The sequence below is a fragment of the Hylobates moloch genome, unplaced genomic scaffold (genome assembly GCF_009828535.3).
Source record: "Hylobates moloch isolate HMO894 unplaced genomic scaffold, HMol_V3 SCAFFOLD_5, whole genome shotgun sequence".
Lineage (NCBI taxonomy): Eukaryota > Metazoa > Chordata > Mammalia > Primates > Hylobatidae > Hylobates > Hylobates moloch.
The window spans coordinates 57,931,302-57,955,272 of NW_026652280.1; the positions used below are offsets into that span (position 1 = coordinate 57,931,302).

General features: G+C 43.3%; 1 protein-coding gene across 1 annotated transcript in view; it reads right to left on the minus strand.

The window, feature by feature from the left end:
- MIB1 (MIB E3 ubiquitin protein ligase 1) overlaps positions 1-16,630 on the minus strand; it is a 138,655-nt gene extending 122,025 nt beyond the window's left edge. Inside the window, exon 1 of the mRNA XM_032152659.2 lies at positions 15,615-16,630. Within this exon, the coding sequence (XP_032008550.1) occupies positions 15,615-15,843 (229 nt within the window). The 5' untranslated portion in view covers positions 15,844-16,630. The remainder of the gene's footprint in view (positions 1-15,614) is intronic.
- Positions 16,631-23,971: the final 7,341 nt, after the last annotated feature.

A 23,971-nucleotide genomic window follows, 5' to 3' on the forward strand; every position in this document is an offset into this window, starting at 1 on the left:
CCTAGATAGTGCCATTGCACTCCAGCCTGGGTGACAGAGCAAGACTCTGTCTCAAAAAAAAAAAAAAAAAAAAAAAAAAAGCCAGTTGTTTACAATTCAGAACCCATTTTCCCTCAGAAACAAAAGCTTAAAGATAACTTAGGTACCAGACTAGTTCACAAGAACCTGTTGACACTACGTAGTGCTAATCTACAGGCTTACAAAGATAAAAAATGTTGTGTTCCCAGTTCCATCTGAGGAAATGGTTAAATTGCTGTAACTATGTCCCCCGACATGATAAGATAAGCTAAATGGTGTGCAGCCGTATGAAAGTATGTGAGAAAAGAAATGGGTTTAGAAGAATGAGGAGGAATGTTCTTAAAAAGCCGTTTTCCTATAGGTACTTAAAATGCACAAGCTCCTGTTTGATAACTTAAAGCAATGGTTTCCAAAAGTGAGTTAAATGACCCAGGAGATACAGAAGATGATCCTTTGAAATGCAAGAGAAAATCCCTTATCTGTAATTCCAAACTCCAAAAAACTCCAAATTCCAGAAAGTTTTTTCAGTAAGTTAGCAGCAAACTCATTTAGTGGTAAACTCTCATCTGAACAAACAAAAGGCTACATACGGAATATAGTCTGTCTTTATCCCCTTAGAATTATTTCTGTGCTTTGCTGCAGAAGTATTAATGTATTTATTTATTTATAGGCTGTAACTGTAGATCTCAAAGTGCGTGTTATGTGTTACATGGCAAACACACCATACAATGCTAAAATCCAGAAGTTTATAAACTCAGTGCCAAGCATTCTGAAAAAGGTGTTATGAACTTCCCTTAAAACTTCAACTTTTGGCCGGGCGCGGTGGCTCACGCGTGTAATCCCAGCACTTTGGGAGGCCAAGGCGGGTGGATCACAAGGTCAGGAGATCGAGACCATCCTGACTAACACAGTGAAACCCTGTCTCTGCTAAAAAATACAAAAAATTAGCCGGGCGTGGTGGCGGGCACCTGTAGTCCCAGCTACTCGGGAGGCTGAGGCAGGAGAATGACGTGAACCCGGGAGGCAGAGCTTGCAGTTAGCCTAGATCGCACCACTGCACTCTAGCCTGGGCGACAAAGTGAGACTCCGTCTCAAAAAAAAAAAAAAAAAAAAACTTCAACATTTATATTTACTTTTTTTCCTAAAAACAGAGGAATAAAATTGTTTCATTCATTGTAAATTAGTCTATTGACATTAACATCCTAGTGGGTCCCTGAAAAAAATCCACATGAAACACCTGGAACACAAAAGGTATACTGAGGGTGAGTGGGAGTTTGAGAACATGAGGGAGTTAACAAAGGTCCTCTGCGTTGTGTGCTTCTGGCACATTAACACATGCTGCAGCTTTTGTGCACCTACTTAGGCATTTTTGTGGAGTATATCCTAATGACACAAAATAAAATGTCATTGATCACCTTGAAATAGAGTACTTAAAACAGTCAAAATTAAGAATGAGTTTCATATTTTTCTTTTACAAAATAATAGTGTTGCAAAACTGTACACTTCTTCTGTGATGAAAAATAATTGTTGGTGGTATACCCCTTAGAACTTTTTTTTTTCTGATTACACCTATTGAATCTGTCCCTTCCAAGGAAAGGTGACATCTGACAATAAATGTCAAATGCTTTCCCAAAGAAACTAGCATGAACAATGTAAAACTGATTTTGGATGTTGGAGCTGTTTCCATCATTATCTAGTTCTTTTTTTTTTTTTGAGACGGAGTCTCGCTCTGTCGCCCAGGCTGGAGTGCAGTGGCGCAATCTCGGCTCACTGCAAGCTCCGCCTCCCGGGTTCACGCCATTCTCCTGCCTCAGCCTCTCCGAATAGCTGGGACTACAGGCGCCCGCCACCACGCCCGGCTAATTTTTTGTATTTTTAGTAGAGACGGGGTTTCACCGTGGTCTCACCGTGGTCTCGATCACCTGACCTCGTGATCCACCCGCCTCGGCCTCCCAAAGTGCTGGGATTACAAGCGTGAGCCACCGCGCCCGGCCAGCCATTACCTAGTTCTTAATGCTGAAATGATGTGTAGTACCAACAAACTCATCTGCATCCTTAAAAGACGGTAATATTTACTTGATTTTAAATTCAATGGATTTTTAAGTCATTTGTTCAAAATATAAAAGTGAATGCCTTCCAATTTAGTCTGCAAGAAATGATTAGCATCAGAAAAGATAGGAAATTACCAGCTAAATTTCAATGGAAATTTTTACTTAACAGGTAAATGAGATAGAAAAATAAGTATCAAGATTTAGTAAACACATTGTATCAAGATCCAATCAGGAAATAGAAACCACATAATACACCACCCCTAGAAGTGGGGAAACAATGAAAAAAAAATGACTTAAAGAAGGGGTCCCAAGGAACTAGGATGCAGACCTTTAAAGACGTGCTATGACTGGTTGATACAGGTGTCCCAGAGGAGGGTAGAGAGTCCAGTTTCGCTGTTGTCAGAAATACTGTAGACCCTCCTTATCCAAAGGGACTACTTTCCAATACTCCCCAATGGATGCCTTAAAGTGCAGATAACAGTGAACCCAACTGCTGCCAACTGGAACACATTTCTGTTCACGTCTTCCACCCACAAATTTAGTGCCGTTTCCATCTTAACTAAGCACTCAGGCACTGTGGCCCTAACTTTTGTAGTTTAAGATGTGACAGCAAAACTAACATGAATTTCTTTTTCTTTCTTCACAATTTCATGGATAGACGGTTCATTACTGTAGATCTTAGAATCCTCAGCACAGGATTTTTTCCTCTTTCCCTGAGAACTTTACCTTTTTACTTAAAGGATGCACTTGATGGCTTCCCTTTGACCTGTCTGAATTGCCAACATCACCACTCTTCAGCTTTGGGGCCATTACAAAGTCAAATAAGGGTTATGTGAACACGAGCCCCGCAATACCATGACAGCTGATCTGATAAGAGGCAGCTACTAAGTGACTAAATAGGTGGGCAGCATAGGCAGCGTGGGGAGGCTGGACACAGTGACAGATTTGGTCCCAGGCAGGAGAGTTCATCACACTATTCAGAATAGTATGCAATTTAAAATGTATGAATTGTTTATTTCTGGAATTTCTGATTTTATATTTTCAGACCATGGTTGACCCTGATCAGGTAACTGAAAATGAGGAAAGCAAGACCATGGATAAAGGGGGACTACTGTATGCAAACTAGAATCAAATACTGATAGGGAAATCAACATCCCATCCCAGCCTGCTGGGTGGAACGATACCAAACAGGAAAGAGCTAGTCAGATCCCCAATCCAGCCTTCCAGTCTCCCTCTAGTGCCTCCTGCTGGCAGAGCCAACAAGGATCCAACTGGCAAAGGAGAAATACAGTGTGCATAACCAGTCCAGCCTCACAGGGCAGAGATGGGGGTTAGGAGGTGAGGTTAATAACCAGCATACATCCATCAGAAATGCACTTTTTGGCCGGGCGCCATGGCTCACACCTGTAATCCCAGCACTTTGGGAGGCTAAGGCGGGTGGATCACCTGAGGTCAGGAGTTCAAGACCAGCCTGGTCAACGTGGTGGAATCTTGTCTCTAATAAAAATACAAAAAATTAACAGGGTGTGGTGGCAGACGCCTATAATCTCAACTACTTGGGAGATCGAGGCAGGAGAATCGCTTGAACCTGGGAGGCCGAGGTTGCAGTGGGCTGAGATCGCGCCACTGCACTCCAGCCTGGGCAACGAGCAAAATTCTATCTCAAAAAAAACGAAAGAAAGAAAGAAGGAAAAAGAAATGCACTCCTTTTATTAGGATCTATGATCTGTCATTGTGAGGTCTCTTTTTTAGCTACAGCATCCAGTAAAACCAAGAATTGAAACAAACAAAACTTAGACTTGACTATTAAACTGAAATTTTCAAAAATGAAATCAAATTGGTCTCATCTCATTTAAAAAAGAAAACAAGAATATTTTCAGGCTGGGTGTGATGGCTCACACTGTAATCTCAACACTTTGGGAGGTCCAGATAAGTGGATCACTTGAGGTCAGGAGTTCAAGACCTGCCTGGCCAACATGGTGAAACCCCGTCTCTACTAAAAATGCAAAATAAGCCGGGTGTGGTGGCAGGCACCTGTAATCCCAGCTACTTCGGAGGCTGAGGCAGGAGAATCACTTGAACCTGTGAAGCAAAGGTTGCAGTGAGCCGAGATCGTGCCACTGCACTACAGACTGGGCAACAAGAGCAAAACTCCATCTCAAAAATAAATAAATAAAAATAAAGAATATTTTGAGAAACAAAATACCAAAATATCATTCTGAAGGTTTAATCCTTTCAGTCTATTCATCCTTTTTCTACATATATTTTTCCATAAATAATTTTTTAGTCTTTTAAAAATGTACTTTAAAAACACAGTATTGGGGGAGGGAGGGGGCAGAAAAAAAAAGAAAAAGCACATTATCTATGTTAGCCCTTTGAAACTTGTTTTTTCACTCCAACATATATTTGGCAAACACACATCTAATTCTTCCATTTTAACTGCTAATATTTTACTTATGCTTTCATTAGTCTGTATATAAACTTTTAATAATTCCTCAATTATTATTTTTAATAAACAATATTGCAATGAATTTCTTCATACATATCTTTGTAAATATGTGCCTGAGAATCTCATGAACATACACCTGGAAGATGTTTTCAGCTGCAGAACATGTGTTTTTTGTTGTTTTTTGTTTTTTAATTTACAAGATGTTGCCAAATTGCTTCTCAAAGTGCTTGTACGGATTTACTGTACCACAAGGCCTGGAGAGTTGTTTCCCTATATTCTTCATTAATACATACTATAATTAGACTTTTAATTTTTGTCAATCTAATTGAAGTGAAAAGATATCTTTTGTTTCATTTGTATTTCCCAGGTTACATGAGTTCGTTGTGTGAACAGCTATAGTTAGCTTTTTCAAAGCCAGAGGAATATTTATACTTAAATTTATCTAATCCATTTATTTCCTAAGGGAAAAAGCTGGCTGGCCCAATTCTAACTGCTAACTGAAAATTTTCTCCCTTATCAGGTAACATAATTATCCATGACCACATACAAACATAAATATTAACTGGACAATTTTCCTCATTAAATAAAAAACTTTATAAAGCATGTAACATTTCAGTAATTTGAATACTATTATATGATAGTTGAGTAGATATGACAATGTCACATCTTCTGCTGAGGGCAGAGCTTGTCCTCAAGAGCAAAGCTGGGACTTTGAGCCAATGTGTTTGGAATAAAGAATAAAAGATAAAGGACCCCAGTACTACTACAATAGTAAAGGTTGACCAGCTCAAGCTGGAGGATCTGACAGCCTTATATGAAGCTCAATTACTTGCTTTAACAACAAAAACTCTTCCATGGGACTAATATGTTTTCTTACAAGAAGCTAAATATAATTATGTCTGTGACATATTGTGTACACACACACACACACACACACACACACACACACACACACACACACACAGAGTCCCAAAAACCTATTAATGTCCAACAGTGGTATTATATTAAGTTAATCAAATAACCACAGCATGGACTAGCATAGGACTTCTCATATCCAACATTAAATGCTAGAACAGGGAGGCAGTTCTGACAGAAAAATATTTTGAATCTAGAATTGCATATTCAACCAAATATCAGTCAGGTTTAGGGGTGAGAGAGACAGTGTGGCAAAATAAAGCAATTTTCAGGCCTGCAAGGACTCAAACTACTAGAAAGAAAGAAAAGAAGGGGAAAAAAGGGAAGAAAGAAAGGAAGGGGAAAGGATTTTCCCCCCAAGAAAATGAGAAGGGAATGACATGAGATATAGTATAAGCAGCAGTAATAAGAAAGAACTACAATTTTAAATCCAATTAATTATTAATAATATAACTGTGAGCTGGGCGTGGTAGCTCACGCCTGTAATCCCAGCACTTTGGGAGGCAGAGGCGGACGGATCACTTGAGGTCAGGAGCTCCAGAGACCAGCCTGGCCAACATAGTGAAACCCCATCTCTACTAAAAATACAAAAATTTGCTGGGCATGGTGGTGCACACCTGTAGTTACAGCTACTTGCAGGGTTGAGGCAGGAGAATCACTTGGCTGCAGTGAGCCGAGATCGTGCCACTGCACCCCAGCCTGAGCAACAGAGACTATGTCTCAAAATAAATAAATAAAATAATAATAATAACTGTGATGTTTAATGCAATTTTATGAGCAAATCTTTTCCTTTTTTTTTTTTCCTCTGTTTAAGACTGAGTCTCATTCTGTCACCCAGGCTGGAGTGCAGTAGTATGATCTCAGCTCATTGCAACCTCCGCCTCCCAGGCTCAAGTAATCCTCCTGCCTCAGCCTCACCAACAAATAGCTGGGGCTACAGGCACACACCACCATGGTGGGCTAATTTTTATATTTTTTTGTAGAGATGGGGTTTTGCCATGTTGCCCAGGCTGGTCTCAAACCCCTGGGCTCAAGCAACTGGCCCGCCTCAGCCTCCCAAAGTGCTAGGATTACAGGCATCAGCCACTGTGCCCAGCTGAGCAAATCTCACAACATAAAAAGAAGCATATATTTACAGGAGTATGGTGGGGGAGAGAGGACAATGCAAACAAAAATTTAGGATTAATGTTCCTGAAAATTTACATAAAACCAACACAACGAAAAAGGTAAGAGGTGTGGGGCAGGAGATGGCTGGGCGCAGTGGCTCACACCTGTAATCTCAGGACTTTGGGAGGCTGAGGCGGGTGGATCACCTGAGGTCAGGAGTTCCAGACCAGCCTGGCCAACACGGTGAAATCCCATCTCTACCAAAGATACAAAAATTAGGCCGGGAGCGGTGGCTCACGCCTGTAATCCCAGCACTTTGGGAGGCCGAGGCGGGCGGATCACAAGATCAGGAGATGGAGACCATCTTGGCTAACACGGTGAAACCCCCCATCTCTACTAAAAATACGAAAAATTAGCCGGGCATGGTGGCATGCACCTGTAATCCCAGCGACTCAGGAGGCTGAGGCAGGAGAATGGCGTGAACCTGGGAGGCGGAGCTTGCAGTGAGCTGAGATCTTGCCACTGCACTCCAGCCTGGACGACAGAGTGAGACTCTGTCTCAAAAAAAATAAAAATAAAATACAAAAATTAGCCGGACACGGTGGCACCCGCCTGTAATCCCAGCTACTCAGGAGGCTGAGGTAGGAGAATAGCTTGCACCCAGTAGGAGAATTGCTTGCACCCAGGAGGTAGAGGTTGCAGTGAGCTGAGATCATGCCATTGCACTCCAGCCTGGGCGACAGAGTGAGACTCTATCTCAAAAAAATAAAGAAAGAAAGAAGTATGGGTAGGAGTAATTAAAGAGACTGTTTAGTTTTTCTACATGCAAAAAAAAAAAAAAAAAAATTTCAATGTTTGTTAAATATTAAAAGGTAATAATTAGCAGAGCAGAAAAAAAAGGTGATAAAATTTCTAACTCACTGGTTAAAAAAAAAATACAAGAAAACTGGAAAGTTAAAAAGTAGGGTAGCAGCCAGGTGCAATGGCTCATGCCTGTAATCCCAACACTTTGGGAGGCCGAGGCAGGCGGATCACCTGAGGTCGGGAGTTCGAGACCAGCCTGACCAACATGGGGAAACACGGTCTCTACTAAAAATACAAAAAATTAGCCGAGAATGGTGGGGCATGCCTGTAATCCCAGCTACTTGGGAGGCTGAGGCAGGAGAATCACTTGAACCCGGGAGGCACAGGTTGTAGTGAGCCGAGATTGCGCCATTGCACTCCAGCCTGGGCAATAAAAGGAAAACTCCGTTTCAAAAAAAAAAGAGTAAGGTAGCAGTAATCAGAAAAAATGTATCAGTTGCCACAATACATATGAACAAGTTAAATTCCTCTATTAAAAGACAAATGTTCTCAAAGTCAGTGAGGACAATATTTAGCCATGTCATTTATAACAGAAATTCCTGTAACAAGTTAATTTAAAAGCTAAAAATTAGTACACAAAGGTATGTATACACAAAGATACTTGCTGCAGTGTTGTTTAAAATGACAAAAAAGAAAACACTATAAATGTCTATCAAAAGAATAGTTACGTAATATATTTTTTAACTATTAAATACTATGTACCTACCAAAAAGAATAAGACAGATTCTTATGTGCTAACACTGCAAGATGTCCAAGACAATATTCATTTAAAAAGAAAGCTGAAGAACAGTACATATGGCATACCTATGTGGAAATACATATATATTTCTCTATAAGTAGTTAAGTTTAAGACATAAAAATAACTGTCACCTTATTTTACCATATAGGAAGTACATATTAGATTATTTATAAGGAAAACAGAAAACATATATGTCAAGTGGAAAAAAAAGAATGAAACAAAACTATGTATACAGTAAAACCTTAGCTGTGCAAAAAAGACACACTAGAAAGAAACAAGCAGGGCTCAGTGGCTCATGCCTGTAATCCAGGCAATCTGGGATGCTGAGGTTGAAGGATCACTTGAGGCCAGGAGTTTGAGACCAGCCTGGGCAATACAGCAAGACCTCAACTCTAAGAAAAATAAAAAATAAAAAAAATTAGCCAGGCTTGGTGGTGTGCACCTGTAGTCCTACCTACTCGGGAGGCTGAGGTGGGAGGATCACCTGAGCCCAAGAATTCGAGGTTGCAATGAGCTATAATCACACCACTGCACTCCAGCCTGGGCAACAGAGTGAAACTCTCTCTTTAAAAAAAAAAAAAAAAAAAAAAACGCCGGGCACGATGGCTCACAATTGTAATCTCAGCACTTTGGGAGGCCAAGGCAGGTGGATCACTTGACCTCACAAGTTCAAGACCAACCTGGGCAACACGGCAGGACCCTGTCGCTACAAAAAAATACACAAATTAGCTGTGCATGGTGGTGCGCACCTGTAGTCCCAGCTACTCAAAAGGCTGAGATGGGAAGATGGCTTGAGCCCAGGAGGCGGAGGTTGCAGTGAGCCAAGACTGCACCACTATACTCCAGCCTGGGGGACAAGAGTGAAACTCCAGAAAGAAAGAAGAGAAAGGCAGAAGGGGGAGAGAGAGAAAGAGGGAGAGGGGGAGAGAGAGAGAGGGAGGAAGGGAGAGAGGGAGAGGGGAAGAAAAGAAAAGAAAAATTAAAAAAGAATGGTTTTGAAAAGAGCACTGAACAATTTACAACAGGATATATCACAAAGTTTCATTTCTAAATTGGTTTACATTTCATTATCAATTTTCCCACAAGCAAAGTGTTACAGGTGGTCATGTTTCTGAAAGACTATACTATAAAAGAGAATGATACAGAGGAAAAGCAATGAACTGGCATTCATCCCTACTATTTGCCACTCACCAGCTTTGTTACTGGACAAATTTCTTAATCTCTCTGAATCTCAGTTTCCTTTTATCTTGTTTTAGGATAATATCTATCTAATCTCTGATCCAATGAGTCAAAAGCTCTTTGAAAAGTGTGTCTGATTCAGAAAATACTCATCCAGAGACATGGTTCTGCCAGAAAATGGAGATACAAGAATAACACAGACCCTTTCCCTTAAACTAATAATCTAGTGCAAAAGACAATTACAACACAGCATACCCTGCTATAACAGATGAAAGCACACGTGTGGGGAAATCACACTAGCTAGCAATTAAAGAGGGTGGAGGAGAGACCCTGGTGGGTGGCTACCTGGGAACACATTCAAAAAGAAACATCTAATCTAATCAGAGGGACAGGCTGGAAAGTAGAGGATCAAAAATATACATTAAGATAGCATTACACTTACAAAAAGTACATATATTAGAAAGGTGTTACATGTTCCTTTATTTCAGTTGTACATACTTCTCTTCTCCCCGACTAATAATGCCAATCTAGTTTTAAAGACATGTATTACCAACAAACAATCAAGGCTTGGAATCTGTTGAAAGGAAAAGGAGAAAACAGAAACGCAGGGCATCTCAAGTAGACAAATAGTCACTTAGTACTCTGCTGTTCAAAAGTGTGTCCTTGAGCCAGCAGTATCTGCATCACCTATGAGCTTATTAGAAATACTCTCGCAGAATCCCAGACTTACTGAATCAGAATCTGCATTTTAAAAGGTCCCCAGGTGATCTGTGTGCTTTAAGTTTGAGAAGTACTGACACAGGGGTCTACTAGTTGATTTCTTGAAGTCCTCAGCTCAATTAAGCTGCAATCTACAGGGACTATTAAGAACTAGATAAGACTTTCATAATTTACAACATTGTTTTAGTGAAGGAAATAAAATAAGAAAGACGATTTTAGAGAAGTCTTTAAAATAGGCAGGATCTATGAGGAAATAAAGTTTTCCTTGCAGATGTCATTAGTAAAAAACATTTTGTGATATTTCATCCTTTCCAGGTGTGGCATCCTGCTCCCCAAACATTGTTTCCTCAAATCCTGCTTTTTCCTACGGCTTTGTGTCCTGACAAATACCCTTTTCTACGGTAGTTCTAGAAACAGATCAGAATAGGGGACTCTATTCTGATAAAGAAACGCTGAGGATTATTAATTCATTTCATTTTTTTCACCCAGGGTCAGCCCTTTTAAACCTTCAATTGAATACAAAACATCTGAGAAGTTTTTCCACGTATGATTGGAGAGGCATTCTTTGCTAGCGGTCAAAGAAAAGGACAAAGAACTACCCCCAAAACAGTTTGAATGAACTATGACCAGAAGCTGGTTTTGAATAAAGCTGATTTTCTATACCTCTAACTTTGTATTATCGATACCAAGAATGACAGAACCTTAACAGGCAATCTACACTCATTTTCTCCATTATCTCTGGTAACAATACAACACTGTAGTCAAGTGAACACAAAGCAAGCATAAATAAAAACACGTTTTTCTCCAACTCCTATAAAATCAGTGCCTAGATGATAAAAAGTCAACTATACCTACCTGACTACAGACTTTACAAAATTAGATCCAAAATAATTAAATAACATCCCATATAGTCCCAAAATCTTCTTGCTCACTACAAATGAGCCAAATGAATCTGGAAACAAGATAGACGTTGTATCACTCAAACAGATACTAAATGCTCCTCTCTGCAAAGTTTAACTATCCTAGATCATAAATTCAAACATATCATGTGTGTCCTGAAAGAAAAAATAAAGCTGATATGCCAAAATATTGCAGACCCGCATACAACTCCCAGACAAAATCTTCAAAATGTAGGGAGAAAAATCGTATCAGAAAGATTCACAATGATCCAACCACTCCAGAATCCTTAACTCCCAGAAAAGTTGCAAGGAATCTTATGCTGAAGGTTACCCATTTCTTAATTCCCAATCATACTGCAATAAATTTTCTATTCATATAATATAGGTGGAACTAGGGAACAAAGGATGAATAATCAAAGGCAACCTCAGTTCTCCCTCTGATAAATATAAGGCTTTTTTTTAAATTCAGTACAAAAATATGACACACACAAAAATATAGAAAGGGCTGGGTGTGGTGGCTCACATCTGTAATCCCAGCACTTTGGGAGGCTGAGGCTATGGGTCACTTGAGGTCAGGTGTTCGAGACCAGCCTGGCCAACATGGTGAAACCCCGTCTCTACTAAAAATACAGAAGTTAGTCAGGTGTGGTGGTGCATGCCTGTAATTCCAGCTACTCAGGAGGATGAGATAGGAGAATCGCTTGAACCTGGGGGACGGAGGTTGCAGTGAGCTGAGGTCACACCACTGCATTCCAGCCTGGACCACAGAGGGAGACTGCCTCAAAAAAAATAAAATTGTGTGTGTGTGTGTGTGTGTATAACACCTATGCACTCACCATGGGGTAGGTTTAATCACAGAACATTACCAAAATACTTAAAAGCCCCTGGTGTACTTCCACCAATCGTGCTCTCCACTCCCTTCACCATAAGGATGTCCACTCCCTTGAATTTAATGTTTATCATTATCTTTATGTGGCATACTTTTACCACACATGTACATATCCCTAAACCAATGAGTCTCAATTAGGAGCAATTTTGCCCCCACTAGGGGACATCTGGCAATGTCTGGAGATATTGTGGGTTGCCACAAGGAGGTGGGGTGCTACTGCTGCTAATGGGTAGAGGCCAGGGATGCCTGCCTACAATGCACAGGACATTTCTATAACAAAAAATTATCCTATCCAATTCAAAATGTCAATAGTGCCAAGGTTGCAAAACCCTACCCTAAAATACTTTTGTTCCGCACTTTAACATACCATAGGTTTTCTTTTGCAACTTTATTTGCTTAACATTCTCTTCTATACAGTACTGCACTATACAAATTCATACAACTTATCCAGTCTCCTGCTAACGTACATTTAAGTTTTTTCCAATTTTCTGTTTTTACATGCAACACTGCTGTGAACATTCTTTTTTAAATTTTATTTTATCTCAAAACCATCGTAACTGCTGTGAACATTCTTATATAAGCTTCTATGTGCTCAAATAGAGATTCTCTCCAGGGCAGTGACTTTCAAAGTGTTATTCTTCAACCTCTAGGGAAATCCTCAAGACCCTTTGAGGGGCTTCATGAAGTCAAAAGTATTTTCACAATAATATGTAAGATACAAGTTATCTTTTTCATATTGGCATCATATTGCTGGTACAAAAGCAACAGTTGGTAAAATTTCTGGTGACTTGGCTGAGTTAACACTGTCATTAATGAGACATACGGACACCATGTACCTCCCAGTATGATGCACTAACAAGGGCAAAACATCATTTCTATGATATTCTTGCCGAAAATACGTAATCTGAATTTAATCATGAAAAAGCAGCAGAAACACCCAATTTGAGAGATAACAAGTTTGTTTTTCACTACTTTGACACTGACTAAAGACTGAGGAACTTGCCCAGATTGGAAGAGACCACTAAATGCAACTTGTGATCTTGGATCAGAAAAAGAATACTAGTAGGACACTAATAATAACCACTACATATAATCTGAATAAATGAAATTTGAATAAGGTGTATAGATTAGTTAATACGGTATTAACGTATTAGTGTTAATTTTCTGGTTTTGATCATTGTACTTGCTAAGATATTAACAGCTGAAGAAGGTGGGTAAAGGGCAAAAGGGAACTCTTACTAGTTTTGTAATTTTTTTGGAAGACTACGATTGTTTCAAAAACAAAAGTTAATTTTTAAAATGTTAATATCATGCAAATAAATATCAAGTATTTAATAAATATTGAGTAATCTTATAGAATGTAATAAAATGTCAATGAACACTGATTATTAAATATTTTGGAGAAAAAGGAAAACACTGAAAGTAGTATTATAGTCCTGGGGCAAAACAAGAGCCAGGAGCTTACAATTTTGTTTAGTTCTAAAAAAAAAAAAAAACACAAACCTGAAGAATTTAAACGGTAGAAATTAAAATATATTTTAACAAGTACTTCATATGAAGGTTGGCTATTCTGCGTCCATCCTGCTCTTAAAATGTTTGTTAAAAGATCAGATGAACAAGATAAACCACTACATATAACAAATTAATGTATAAAATTATCTTATTAAACTAAGATTCTAAAACAGTGAGTTCTGAAAAACATCTATTTTATATTAAGATAATAAAACTATTAATATGATAGATATACCCCATACTACAAACATATAGATAACATTAATATCCCTTCAAAAATCACCGTAGTAAAGAATCTGTTACACTTTACCCTAGATACTTAAATTTCCTCATAAAGCTACAATTACTGATACCAAGAATTCCTCCAAATAAGGGTTGTGGTCAGACTTTAGCTTGAGCTAGCATGACAACAAAACTTCAAGGCTGCAGGTGACAAAACAAAACCCTGTCTCAAAAAAAAAAAAAAAAAGAGTAGGCAGAAATTAGGCATAGGACTCAAAACACTGTTGCTGGCAGTTTCAACTCACAAAACGTCTTCAAAAAGCAGTAAGTCAACATCTACCAAAATGTTAAATATGTGCAATGTTTTGATGCAACAATTCCACTTCTTCAGAAATACTCAGCATATATACACAAGGATACATGTACAAGGATTTATTCACTGCATCATTGTAAAGAAAGCATGAAATAATGAAACGCCCATCGACAAAGTCCTGGTTAGATAAATCACCGTATCCCATCACTGGAATAATATGCAGCCATGAAACAATGGAACAATCACCAATATAATTTAGTGAAAGAAACAAAAGTGCAAAGGAATGAATATAGTTTATTATCATTTGCACTTAAAAGCGGATTAGATTTATAGTATAGACACACACATGCTTGCCATGCAATAGAGTATTCTGTAAGACTACACAAAAGACTGATAACAATGGCTGCCCCTTTTTGTGCTGTTGAATCTTTTTATTTTCTTCTAGTCATGTACATACACCCTTTTTAATATTCAAAAAGCTATCTAAAGCCTGGCCTTGTGGCTGACTCCTGTAATCCCAGCATTTTGGGAGGCTGAGACAGGAGGGTTGCTTGAAGCCAGAAGTTCAAGACCAGCCGGAGAAATAAAACAACTGTCTCTAAAAATAAAAATATTTTTTAATAAATGTTTTTTAAAAGCTAGCTAAGGAACACAATTTTATGAATTATCCGTTCAAAAACTGAGTTGGCTTGTGTTAATTTCTTTATTGCTACTACTAATAACTATGAGCCCATTCCAAGATTTGTAAGGCTTTGCCAAACTCAATGTCTTAGAAGTAGCTCATTTAGGAATTCTGAAAAGTACCCAATTTTAAATGTGAACTATTTTCTACAGAATCAAGGATAAATAATACCAAAGATGAATTTATATGAAAATGAATTTATTTAGTGAAAGCAAGCCTTTGGTTTAATCATTTAGAAACTCTAGCGTCAATAACAGACCCCTAAAATTCACTAATCAAGATTCACTAATCAAGGACCCTGACTCACTGCTGGGTGAATGAGTAAGATTCTGACATCACCTTACTGAGACGGACGTTAGTGTAACAAAAAATAACATCAGGTGTCCCCTACGCCGATCTGCCACTTGGAAAAAGTATTTAACACAAAGAAATGGTTCAAGAGCTCAGCATGTTTTTCCCTCTATTGATATAAAGATATAAAATAGAACAATTTGGATGAGAAATCATTCCAGAGTCCCAAGTAACATTTGGCTATGAACTCCAAGTCATTCTGTGTCACAGGAGGCAAAAAAAAAAAAAAAAAAAAAAAGGCATCTCCGCAAATCCGAGGTACCAACGGCCCCTCGGCAATTATAAACGGTCAACTGAGCACCATATGGCAAAGCAAGCCTCCCTTCAGACAGTTATCACTTGGTGGCTGATTAATTTCAATGGCTTATTTAGACAGGCCTCTCCAGACCCCTTCCCAAGAGGAGGAGTCGGGTTGGAGGACCTGTGTCTGTTCTCTTCCCGGTGCTTTGTGTCTTCCAGGCTTGAAAGCATCCCGGTGATGGTGCTGCCATCATTTCCCTTGGGGGTAAGGGGTCTTTTCTCAAAGTGTGTGTTCACCCGTTCAGAACCTAGAATTCCCTTGGCGCTTTCCCTTTCTGCTCACTCCAGCCGGGCGCTGCCCACCAGGTGTCCCACCGCAGACCTCTCCCCGCGGCACCGACGCCCACCGCAGCTCGCCCCTTCCCCCCGCGCGCGCAGGCCCTGGCCAGGTGGCCGCGGCTTACCGGTGGGCGCGCTGTCCAGGATGCGGAGGTCGTAAGCCCCGGAGCAGCGGTAGTTGGCAGCGGTGCCGTTGTCCCACACTACCACCACCTCCTCGGGGCTCTCGAAGCTCCGGACGGTGCCCACATGGCCCTCGCCGCCGTCCTGCTTCCCCCACTTCCAGTCCGGGCCGCGCACTACCCGAGCGCCAACCCCTTCCACCATCACCCGGTTATTCCGGGAGTTACTCATCGGGGCCCGGGCGGTGGGCTCCGCCGCTGCCGCCGCCGCCGCCGCTGCCGCCGGGGGGCCCGTGAGGGAGTTGGGCCCGGGCCGGACTCTCGGCGCCGGCGGGGGCGGCAGCGAGCCCCGGGGGACGTGGGAATAACTCACGGGGGCGGCGGCGCGGTCCCCGCGGAGCCCAAAGCCGCTGCCCAGCAGTCGCCGCCGCGCCCCTCGCTCGGACTGGAGGGCGGCACGCTGCTGCTCGGAGGCGGCGGCGGGGAGCGGGCAGAGGGGAGGGGGCCGTGGGCGGGGACTCTCCCGCTTCCTCCGGGCTCCCCGGCCAGGCTACAGCGACGGCCGCCAGGAAACCACGCTCTCCCCCGGCCGGGGGCGCGAGGAGCGCAGGGGGCCGGGGTAGGCTAGCCTGAGGGGGGCGGCGGGGAGCAAGCTTAACTGCCGGCCTTTCTGCGACCCGAGCCCCTCGCTCCGGGGCGGGCGCCCAAACGCCGGCGCCGCCTCCTCCCCCGTAGGCAGCGGTGGTACCTCCCGGCGTCCGGCGAGCGCTCGGGCCCTCAGGCCCCCTTCTCTCTGCCCCCGCACCAGCCGCCGCGCTCCGCCCCGCCACAGAGTCCCAGCCGGGCGAGAGCGGCTCCACATCCGGGTACCGCCGTACCCAAGGCCGGAGCGGCACCTTCTCAGAGTGTCTAAGAGGGGGATCTCGGCAATAATAGAGTGGGAAGGCTTTCAGAGAGCCGCGCGATCGCGGGAAGAAAGGAGGAGAAAACTGATCCCAAAGCGTCTCTCCAGGGTCCAATGAGAGTGCGCATGCGCGCGGTCTAGAAAAAGGGCGGATGGAAGCCCAACCCCAGCCCCGGGCGATGGAGGGGCGGGTCCAGGGGCGGACCCCTGGAGTTGCCGCCCGGTGGTGCCGCGCGCCCAATGAGCTATGAGGAAAGCGGTTAGGCCGTCCTGGAGGCGGGGCTGCAGAAAGTGAGGGTGGGGAAGCTACCCGGGCTGCTGGAGCTGTGCGGCTGTGATGTGGCCAGTTTTTCACTAACTGCTAGTTTTCCTAGGCGAAGTAATTGTGAATTAGGGATTCCATATTCTTTTAGTCTTCTTTTCCATATTCTTTTCATATTCCATATTCTTTTAGTCTTCTTTTTTAACGAAGGTAGAAATACATTCACAGATTCAGGGCGATCTGTATTTGTGTGTAAATTGAAAACATTTCAAACCAGACAGAGCAGGTTAGTAGTGTGTTCTTAAGCTGAACAGCATGGTATGGAATGTTGTGAGCAACGGTAAAGCCTTTTAGAAGAAGGTAAAGCCTTTTAGAATAAGTGTCTTGCCTTTATGCAGAATTAGAGTGATAGACTCCAAACTTTGCTCATTAATAATTGCCTCCACTCGAGAAAAAATTCAGTCCCTAATTACAAAATACAACCTTCAAAGGAAGATTCGAAGACTATAAGAGAAGTTTCTGGTTGCCGTTATTCAAATGACATTATGCTGCATAGGGTTTAAAACCAGTGTTTACATAGGCCAGCACTGTTGGCACTGTTAGCATGCATTGTTAGCATAAACTGTTGCTTTTCCTGATAGTCAAAGGAGGGAAATGCTAACAGAATGGATAATCAAGGGAAAAGACAAAAAATGGACGTAAAATGTACCCAAGGAATTACTATGTACTAAAATAAAATTTTTTTTGTTTTTTGTTTGTTTGTTTGCTTTGCTTTGTTTTTGAGACAGGGTCTCACTCTTTCAGCCAGGCTGGAGTGCAGTGGCTCCATCTCGGTTCCCTGCAACCTCCGCCTCCTGGGTTCAAGGGATCCGCCCGCCTCAGCCTCCTGAGTAGCTGGGACCTCAGGAACGCACAACCACGCCCAGCTAATTTTTTTGTATTTTTGGCAGAGATGAGCGGGAGGCAGGGGGGAGCTTCCTGGGGGATATATCTCACTATTTTCTCTGGCCGGACTGGTCTCAAACTCCTGAGCTCAAGCAATCCTCCCACCTCAGCCTCCCAAAGTGTTTATCCCAGGGATAAAGCCAACTTGATCGTGGCGGATAAGCTTTTTGATGTGCTGCTGGCTTCTGTTTGCTAGTATGTTATTGAGGATTTTCGCATCGATGTTCATCACGGATATTGGCCTGAAATTTTCTTTTACTGTTGTGTCTGTGCCAGGTTTTGGTATCAGGATGATGCTGGCCTCGTAAAGTGAGTTTTACCAAGGAGGGAGGATTCCCTCTTTTTCTGTTGTTTGGAATAGTTTCAGAAAGAACAGTACCAGCTCCTCTTTGTACCTCTGGTAGAATTCGGCTGTGAATCTGTCTGGTCCTGGACTTTTTTTGGTTGGTAGCTATTAATTATTGCCTCAATTTCAGAACTTGTTATTGGTCTGTTTAGGGATTCGACTTCTTCCTGGTTTAGTCTTGGGAGAGTGTATGTGTCCAGGAATTTATCCATTTCTTCTAGATTTTCTAGTTTATTTGCATAGAGGTGTTTATAGTATTATCTGATGGTAGTTTGTATTTCTGTGGGATTGTTGGTGATATCCCCTTTATAATTTTTTATTGCATCTATTTGATTCTCTCTTTTCTTCTTTATTAGTCTGGCTAGTGGTCTATCTATGTAGTTGATCTTTTTCAAAAAACCAGCTCCTGGATTCATTAATTTTTTTGAAGGGTTTTTCGTGTCTCTATCTCCTTCAGTTCTGCTCTGATCTTAGTTATTTCTTGTCTTCTGCTAGCTTTTGAATTTGTTTGCTGTTGCTTCTAGTTTTTTTTGAGTGAGTCTCATCTGTGGCCAGTGAGTGCAGTGGTGTGATTCTCCCAGGTTCACACCATTCTCCTGCCTCAGCCTCCCGAGTACCTGGGACCACAGGTGCCCGCCACCATGCCCAGCTAATTTGTTGTATTTTTAGTAGAGATGGAGTTTCACCATTATAGCCAGGATGGCCTCAATCTCCTGACCTCGTGATCCACCCGCCTCAGCCTCACAAAGTGCTGGGATTACAGGCATGAGCCACCGTGCCCGGCCTCTCTAGTTATTTTAATTGTGATGTTAGAATGTTGATTGTAGATCTTTCCTGCTTTCTCTGTGGGCATTTAGTGCTATAAATTTCCCTCTGCACACTGCTTTAAATGAGTCCCAGAGATTCGGGTACATTGTGTCTTTGTTCTCATTGGTTTCAAAGAACATCTTTATGTCTGCCTTAATTTCCTTATTTACCCAGTAGTCATTCAGGAACAGGTTGTTCAGTTTCCATGTAGCTGTGAGGTTTTGAGTGAGTTTCTTAATCTTGAGTTCTAATTTGATTGCACTGTAGTCTGAGAGACTGTTATGATTTCCATTCTTTTGCATTTGCTGAGGAGTGCTTTACTTCCAATTATATGGAATAACCAGCTAGCCTCATAATGACAGGATCAAATTCACACATAACAATATTAGAATTTTAGAATAAGTGCAATGTGGTGCTGAGAAGAATGTATATTCTATTGATTTGGGGTGGAGAGTTCTGTAAATGTCTATTAGGTCTGCTTGGTCCAGAGCTGAGTTCCAGTCCTGGATATCCTTGTTAATTTTGTCTTGTTGATCTGTCTAATAGTGACAGTGGGGTGTTAAAGTCTCCCACTATTATTGTGTGGGAGTCTAAGTCTCTTTGTAGGTCTCTAAGAACTTGCTTTATGAATGTGGGTGTTCCTGTATTGGGTGCATATATATTTAGGATAGTTAGCTCTTCTTGTTGCATTGATCCCTTTACCATTATGTAATGCCCTTCTTTATCTCTTTTGATCTTTGTTGGTTTAAAGTTTGTTTCATCAGAGACTAGCATTGCAACCCTGGCCTTTTTTTGCTTTCTATCTGCTTGGTAAATATTCCTCCATTCCTTTATTTTGAGCCTATGTGTGTCTTTGTACATGAGATGGGTCTCCTGAATACAGCACACCAATGGGTCTTGATTCTTTATCCAATTTGCCAGTCTGTGTCTTTTAATTGGGGCACTTAACCTGTTTACATTTAAGTTTAATATTGGTATGTGTGAGTTTGATCCTGTCATTATGATACTAGCTGGTTATTTTGCCTGTTAGTTGATGCAGTTTCTTCATGCATTGATGGTCTTTACAATTTGGCATGTTTTTCAGTGGGTGGTACCAGTTGTTCCTTTCCATGTTTAGTGCTTCCTTCAGGAGCTCTTATAAGGCAGGCCTGGTGGTGACAAAATCTCTCAGCATTTGCTTGTCTGAAAATGATTTTATTTCTCCTTTGCTTATGAAGGTTAGTTTGGCTGGATATGAAATTCTGGGTTGAAAATTCTTTTCTTTAAGAATGTTGAATATTGGTCCCCACTCTCTTCTGGCTTGTAGGGTTTTTGCTGAGAGATCCGCTGTTAGTCTAATGGTCTTCCCCTTCTAATGGGATTCCTTTGTGGGTAACCCGACCTTTCTTTCTGTCTGCCCTTAACATTTTTTCCTCATTTTGAGAGGTGACAGCGTGCTGGCAGTCCTCACAGCCCTCGCTCGCTCTCGGCACCTCCTCTGCCTGGGCTCCCACTTTGGCAGCACTTGAGGAGCCCTTCAGCCCACCACTGCACTATGGGAGCTCCTTTCTGGGCTGGCCAAGGCCGGAGCCCGCTCCCTCAGCTTGCAGGGAGGTCTGGAGAGGCGCAAGCAGGAACCCAGGCTGCGCGTGGTGCTTGCGGGCCAGCTGGAGTTCCGGGTGGGCGTGGGCTTGGCGGGCCCTGCACTCGGAGCAGCCAGCCGGCCCTGCCGGCCCCAGGCAATGAGGGGCTTAGCACCCGGGCCAGCGGCTGCGGAGGTTGTACTAGGTCCCCCAGCAGTGCCAGCCCACCGGCGCTGCGCTCGATTTCTCACCGGGCCTTAGCTGCCTTCCCGTGGGACAGGGCTCGGGACCTGCAGCCCGCCATGCCTGAGCCTCCCACCCCTTCCGTGGGCTCCTGTATGGCCCGAGCCTCCCCGATGAGCACCGCCCCCTGCTGCACGGCGCCCAGTCCCATCGACCACCCAAGGGCTGAGGAGTGCAGGCGCACGGCACGGGACTGGCAGGCAGCTCCACCTGCAGCCCCGGTGCAGGATCCACTGAGTGAAGCCAGCTGGGCTCCTGAGTCTGGGGGGGATGTGGAGAACCTTTATGTCTAGCTCAGGGATTGTAAATATACCAATCGGCACTCTGTATCTAGCTCAAGGTTTGTAAACACACCAATCAGCACCTTGTGTCTAGCTCAGGGTTTGTGAATGCACCAATCGACACTCTGTATCTAGGTACTCTGGTAGGGCCTTGGAGAACCTTTGTGTCGACACTCTGTATCTAGCTAATCTGGTGGGGATGTGGAGAACCTTTATGTCTAGCTCAGGGATTGTAAATACACCAATCAGCACTCTGTATCTAGCTCAAGGTTTGTAAACACACCAATCAGCACCCTGTGTTTAGCTTAGGGTTTGTGAATGCACCAATCGACACTCTGTATCTAGCTACTCTGGTGGGGCCTTGAAGAACCTTTGTGTCGACACTCTGTATCTAGCTAATCTGGTGGGGATTTGGAGAACCTTTGTGTCTAGCTCAGGGATTGTAAACACACCAATCAGCGCCCTGTCAAAACAGACCACTCGGCTCTACCAATCAGCAGGATGTGGGTGGGGCCAGATAAGAGAATAAAACCAGGCTGCCCAAGCCAGCACTGGCAACCCACTCGGGTCCCCTTCCACACTGTGGAAGCTTTGTTTTTTTGCTCTTTGCAATAAATCTTGCTACTGCTCACTCTTTGGGTCCACACTGTCTTTATGAGCTGTAACACTCACCGCAAAGGTCTGCAGCTTCACTCCTGAGCTAGTGAGACCACGAGCCCACCGGGAGGAACGAACAACTCCAGACGCGCCCCCTTAAGAGCTGTAACACTCACCACAAAGGTCTGCAGCTTCACTCCTGAGCCAGCGAGACCACGAACCCACCAGAAGGAAGAAACTCTGAACACATCCAAACATCAGAAGGAACAAACTCCAGACATGCCACCTTAAGAGCTGTAACACTCACCATGAGGGTCCGTGGCTTCATTCTTGAAGTCAGTGAGACCGAGAACCCACCAATTCCGGACACAATTTCAACTTTGGTGAATCTGATGATTATGTGTCTTGGGGTTGCTCTTCTCGAGGAGTATCTTTGTGGTGTTCTCTGTATTTCCTGAATTTGAATGTTGGCCTGCCTTGCTAGGTTGGGGAAGTTCTCCTGGATGGTATCCTGAAGAGTGTTTTCCAACTTGGTTCCATTCTCCCTGTCACTTTCAGGTACACCAGTCAAATGTATATTTGGTCTTTTCACATAGTCCCATATTTCTTGGAAGGTTTGTTCTTTTCTTTTCACTCTTTTTTCTCTAATCTTGTCTTCTCACTTTATTTGAGTTGATCTTCAGTCTCTGATATCCCATCTTCTGCTTGATTGATTCAGCTATTGATACTTGTGTATGCTTCACCAAGTTCTCATGCTGTTTTTCAGCTCCATCAGGTCATTTATGTTCTTCTCTAAATTGGTTTTTCTAGTTAGCAATTCATCTAACCTTTTTTCAAGTTTCCTAGCTTCCTTGCATTGGGTTAGAACATGCTCCTTTAGCTTAGAGGAGTTTGTTATTACTGACCTTCTGAAGCCTACTTATGTCAATTCGTCAAACTCATTCTCCATCCAGTTTTGTTCCCTTGCTGGCGAGGAGTTGTGATCCTTTGAAGGAGAAGAGGCATTCTGCTTTTTGGAATTTTCAGCCTTTTTGTGCTGGTTTCTCCCCATCTCCATGGATTTATCTACCTTTTGTCTTTGATGTTGGTGACCCTCGGATGACGTCCTTTTTGTTGATGTTGATACTATTCCTTTCTGTTTGCTAGTTTTCCTTCTAACAGTCAGGCACCTCTGCTGCAGGTCTGCTGGCATTTGCTGGAGGTCCACTCTATACCCTGTTTGCCTGGGTATCACCAGCAGAGGCTGCAGAACATCAAAGATTGCTGTCTGTTCCTTCCTCCGGAAGCTTCATCCCAGAGGGGCACCTGCCAGATGCCAGCCAGAGCTCTCCTGTATGAGGTGTCTGTCGGCCCCTACTGGGAGGTGTCTTCCTGTCAGGATACATGGGGGTCAGGGACCCACTTGAGGAGGCAGTCTGTCCCTTATCAGAGCGCGAACGCTGTGCTGGGAGATCCACTGCTCTCTTCACAGCTGTCAGACAGCTGAAGCTGTGCCCACAACTGCCCCTTCCCACAGGTACTCTGTCCCAGGGAGGTGGGGGTTTTATCTATAAGTCCCTGACTGGGGCTGCTGCCTTTTTTTCAGAGATGCCCTGCCCAGAGAGGAGGAATCTAGACAGGCAGTCTGGCTGCAGTGTCATCGCTGAGTTGCAGAGGGCCTCCACCCAGTTTGAACTTCCTGGCGGCTTTGTTTACACTGTGAGAGTAAAACCGCCTACTCAAGCCTCAGCAATGGCGGGTGCCCCTCCCCCCACCAAGCTTGAGCATCCCAGGTCAACCTCAGACTGCTGTGCTGGCAGCGAGAATTTCAAGCCAGTGGACCTTAGCTTGCTGGGCTCTGTGGGGATGGGACCCACTGAGCCAGACCACTTGGCTCACTGGCTTCAGCCCCCTTTCCAGGGGAGTGAACGGTTCTGTCTTGCTGGTGTTCCAGATGCCACTGGGGTATGAAAAAAAAAAACTCTTGCAGCTAGCTCGGTGTCTGCCCAAATGACCACCCAGTTTTGTGCTTGAAACCCAGGGCCCTGGTGGCATAGACACCAGAGGGAATTTCCTGGTCTGCTGGTTGTGGAGACTGTGGGAAAAGCACAGTGTCTGGTCCGGAGTACCCCATTCCTCCCAGTACAGTCTCTCACAGCTTCCCTTGGCTTGGGGAGGGAGATCCCCCGACCCCTTGTGCTTCCTGAGTGAAGCAATGCCCTACTCTGCTTCAGCTTGTCCTCCGTGGGCTGCACCCACTGTCCAACCAGTCCCAGTGAGATGAACCAGGTACCTCAGTTGGAAATGCAGAAATCACCCGCCTTCTGCGTCGACCTTGCTGGGAGCTGCAGATGGGAGCTGTTCCTATTTGGCCACCTTGCCAGCCAGCACGTTCTTAAAAGCAACACTTAATCATACACTGCCATATGATCCA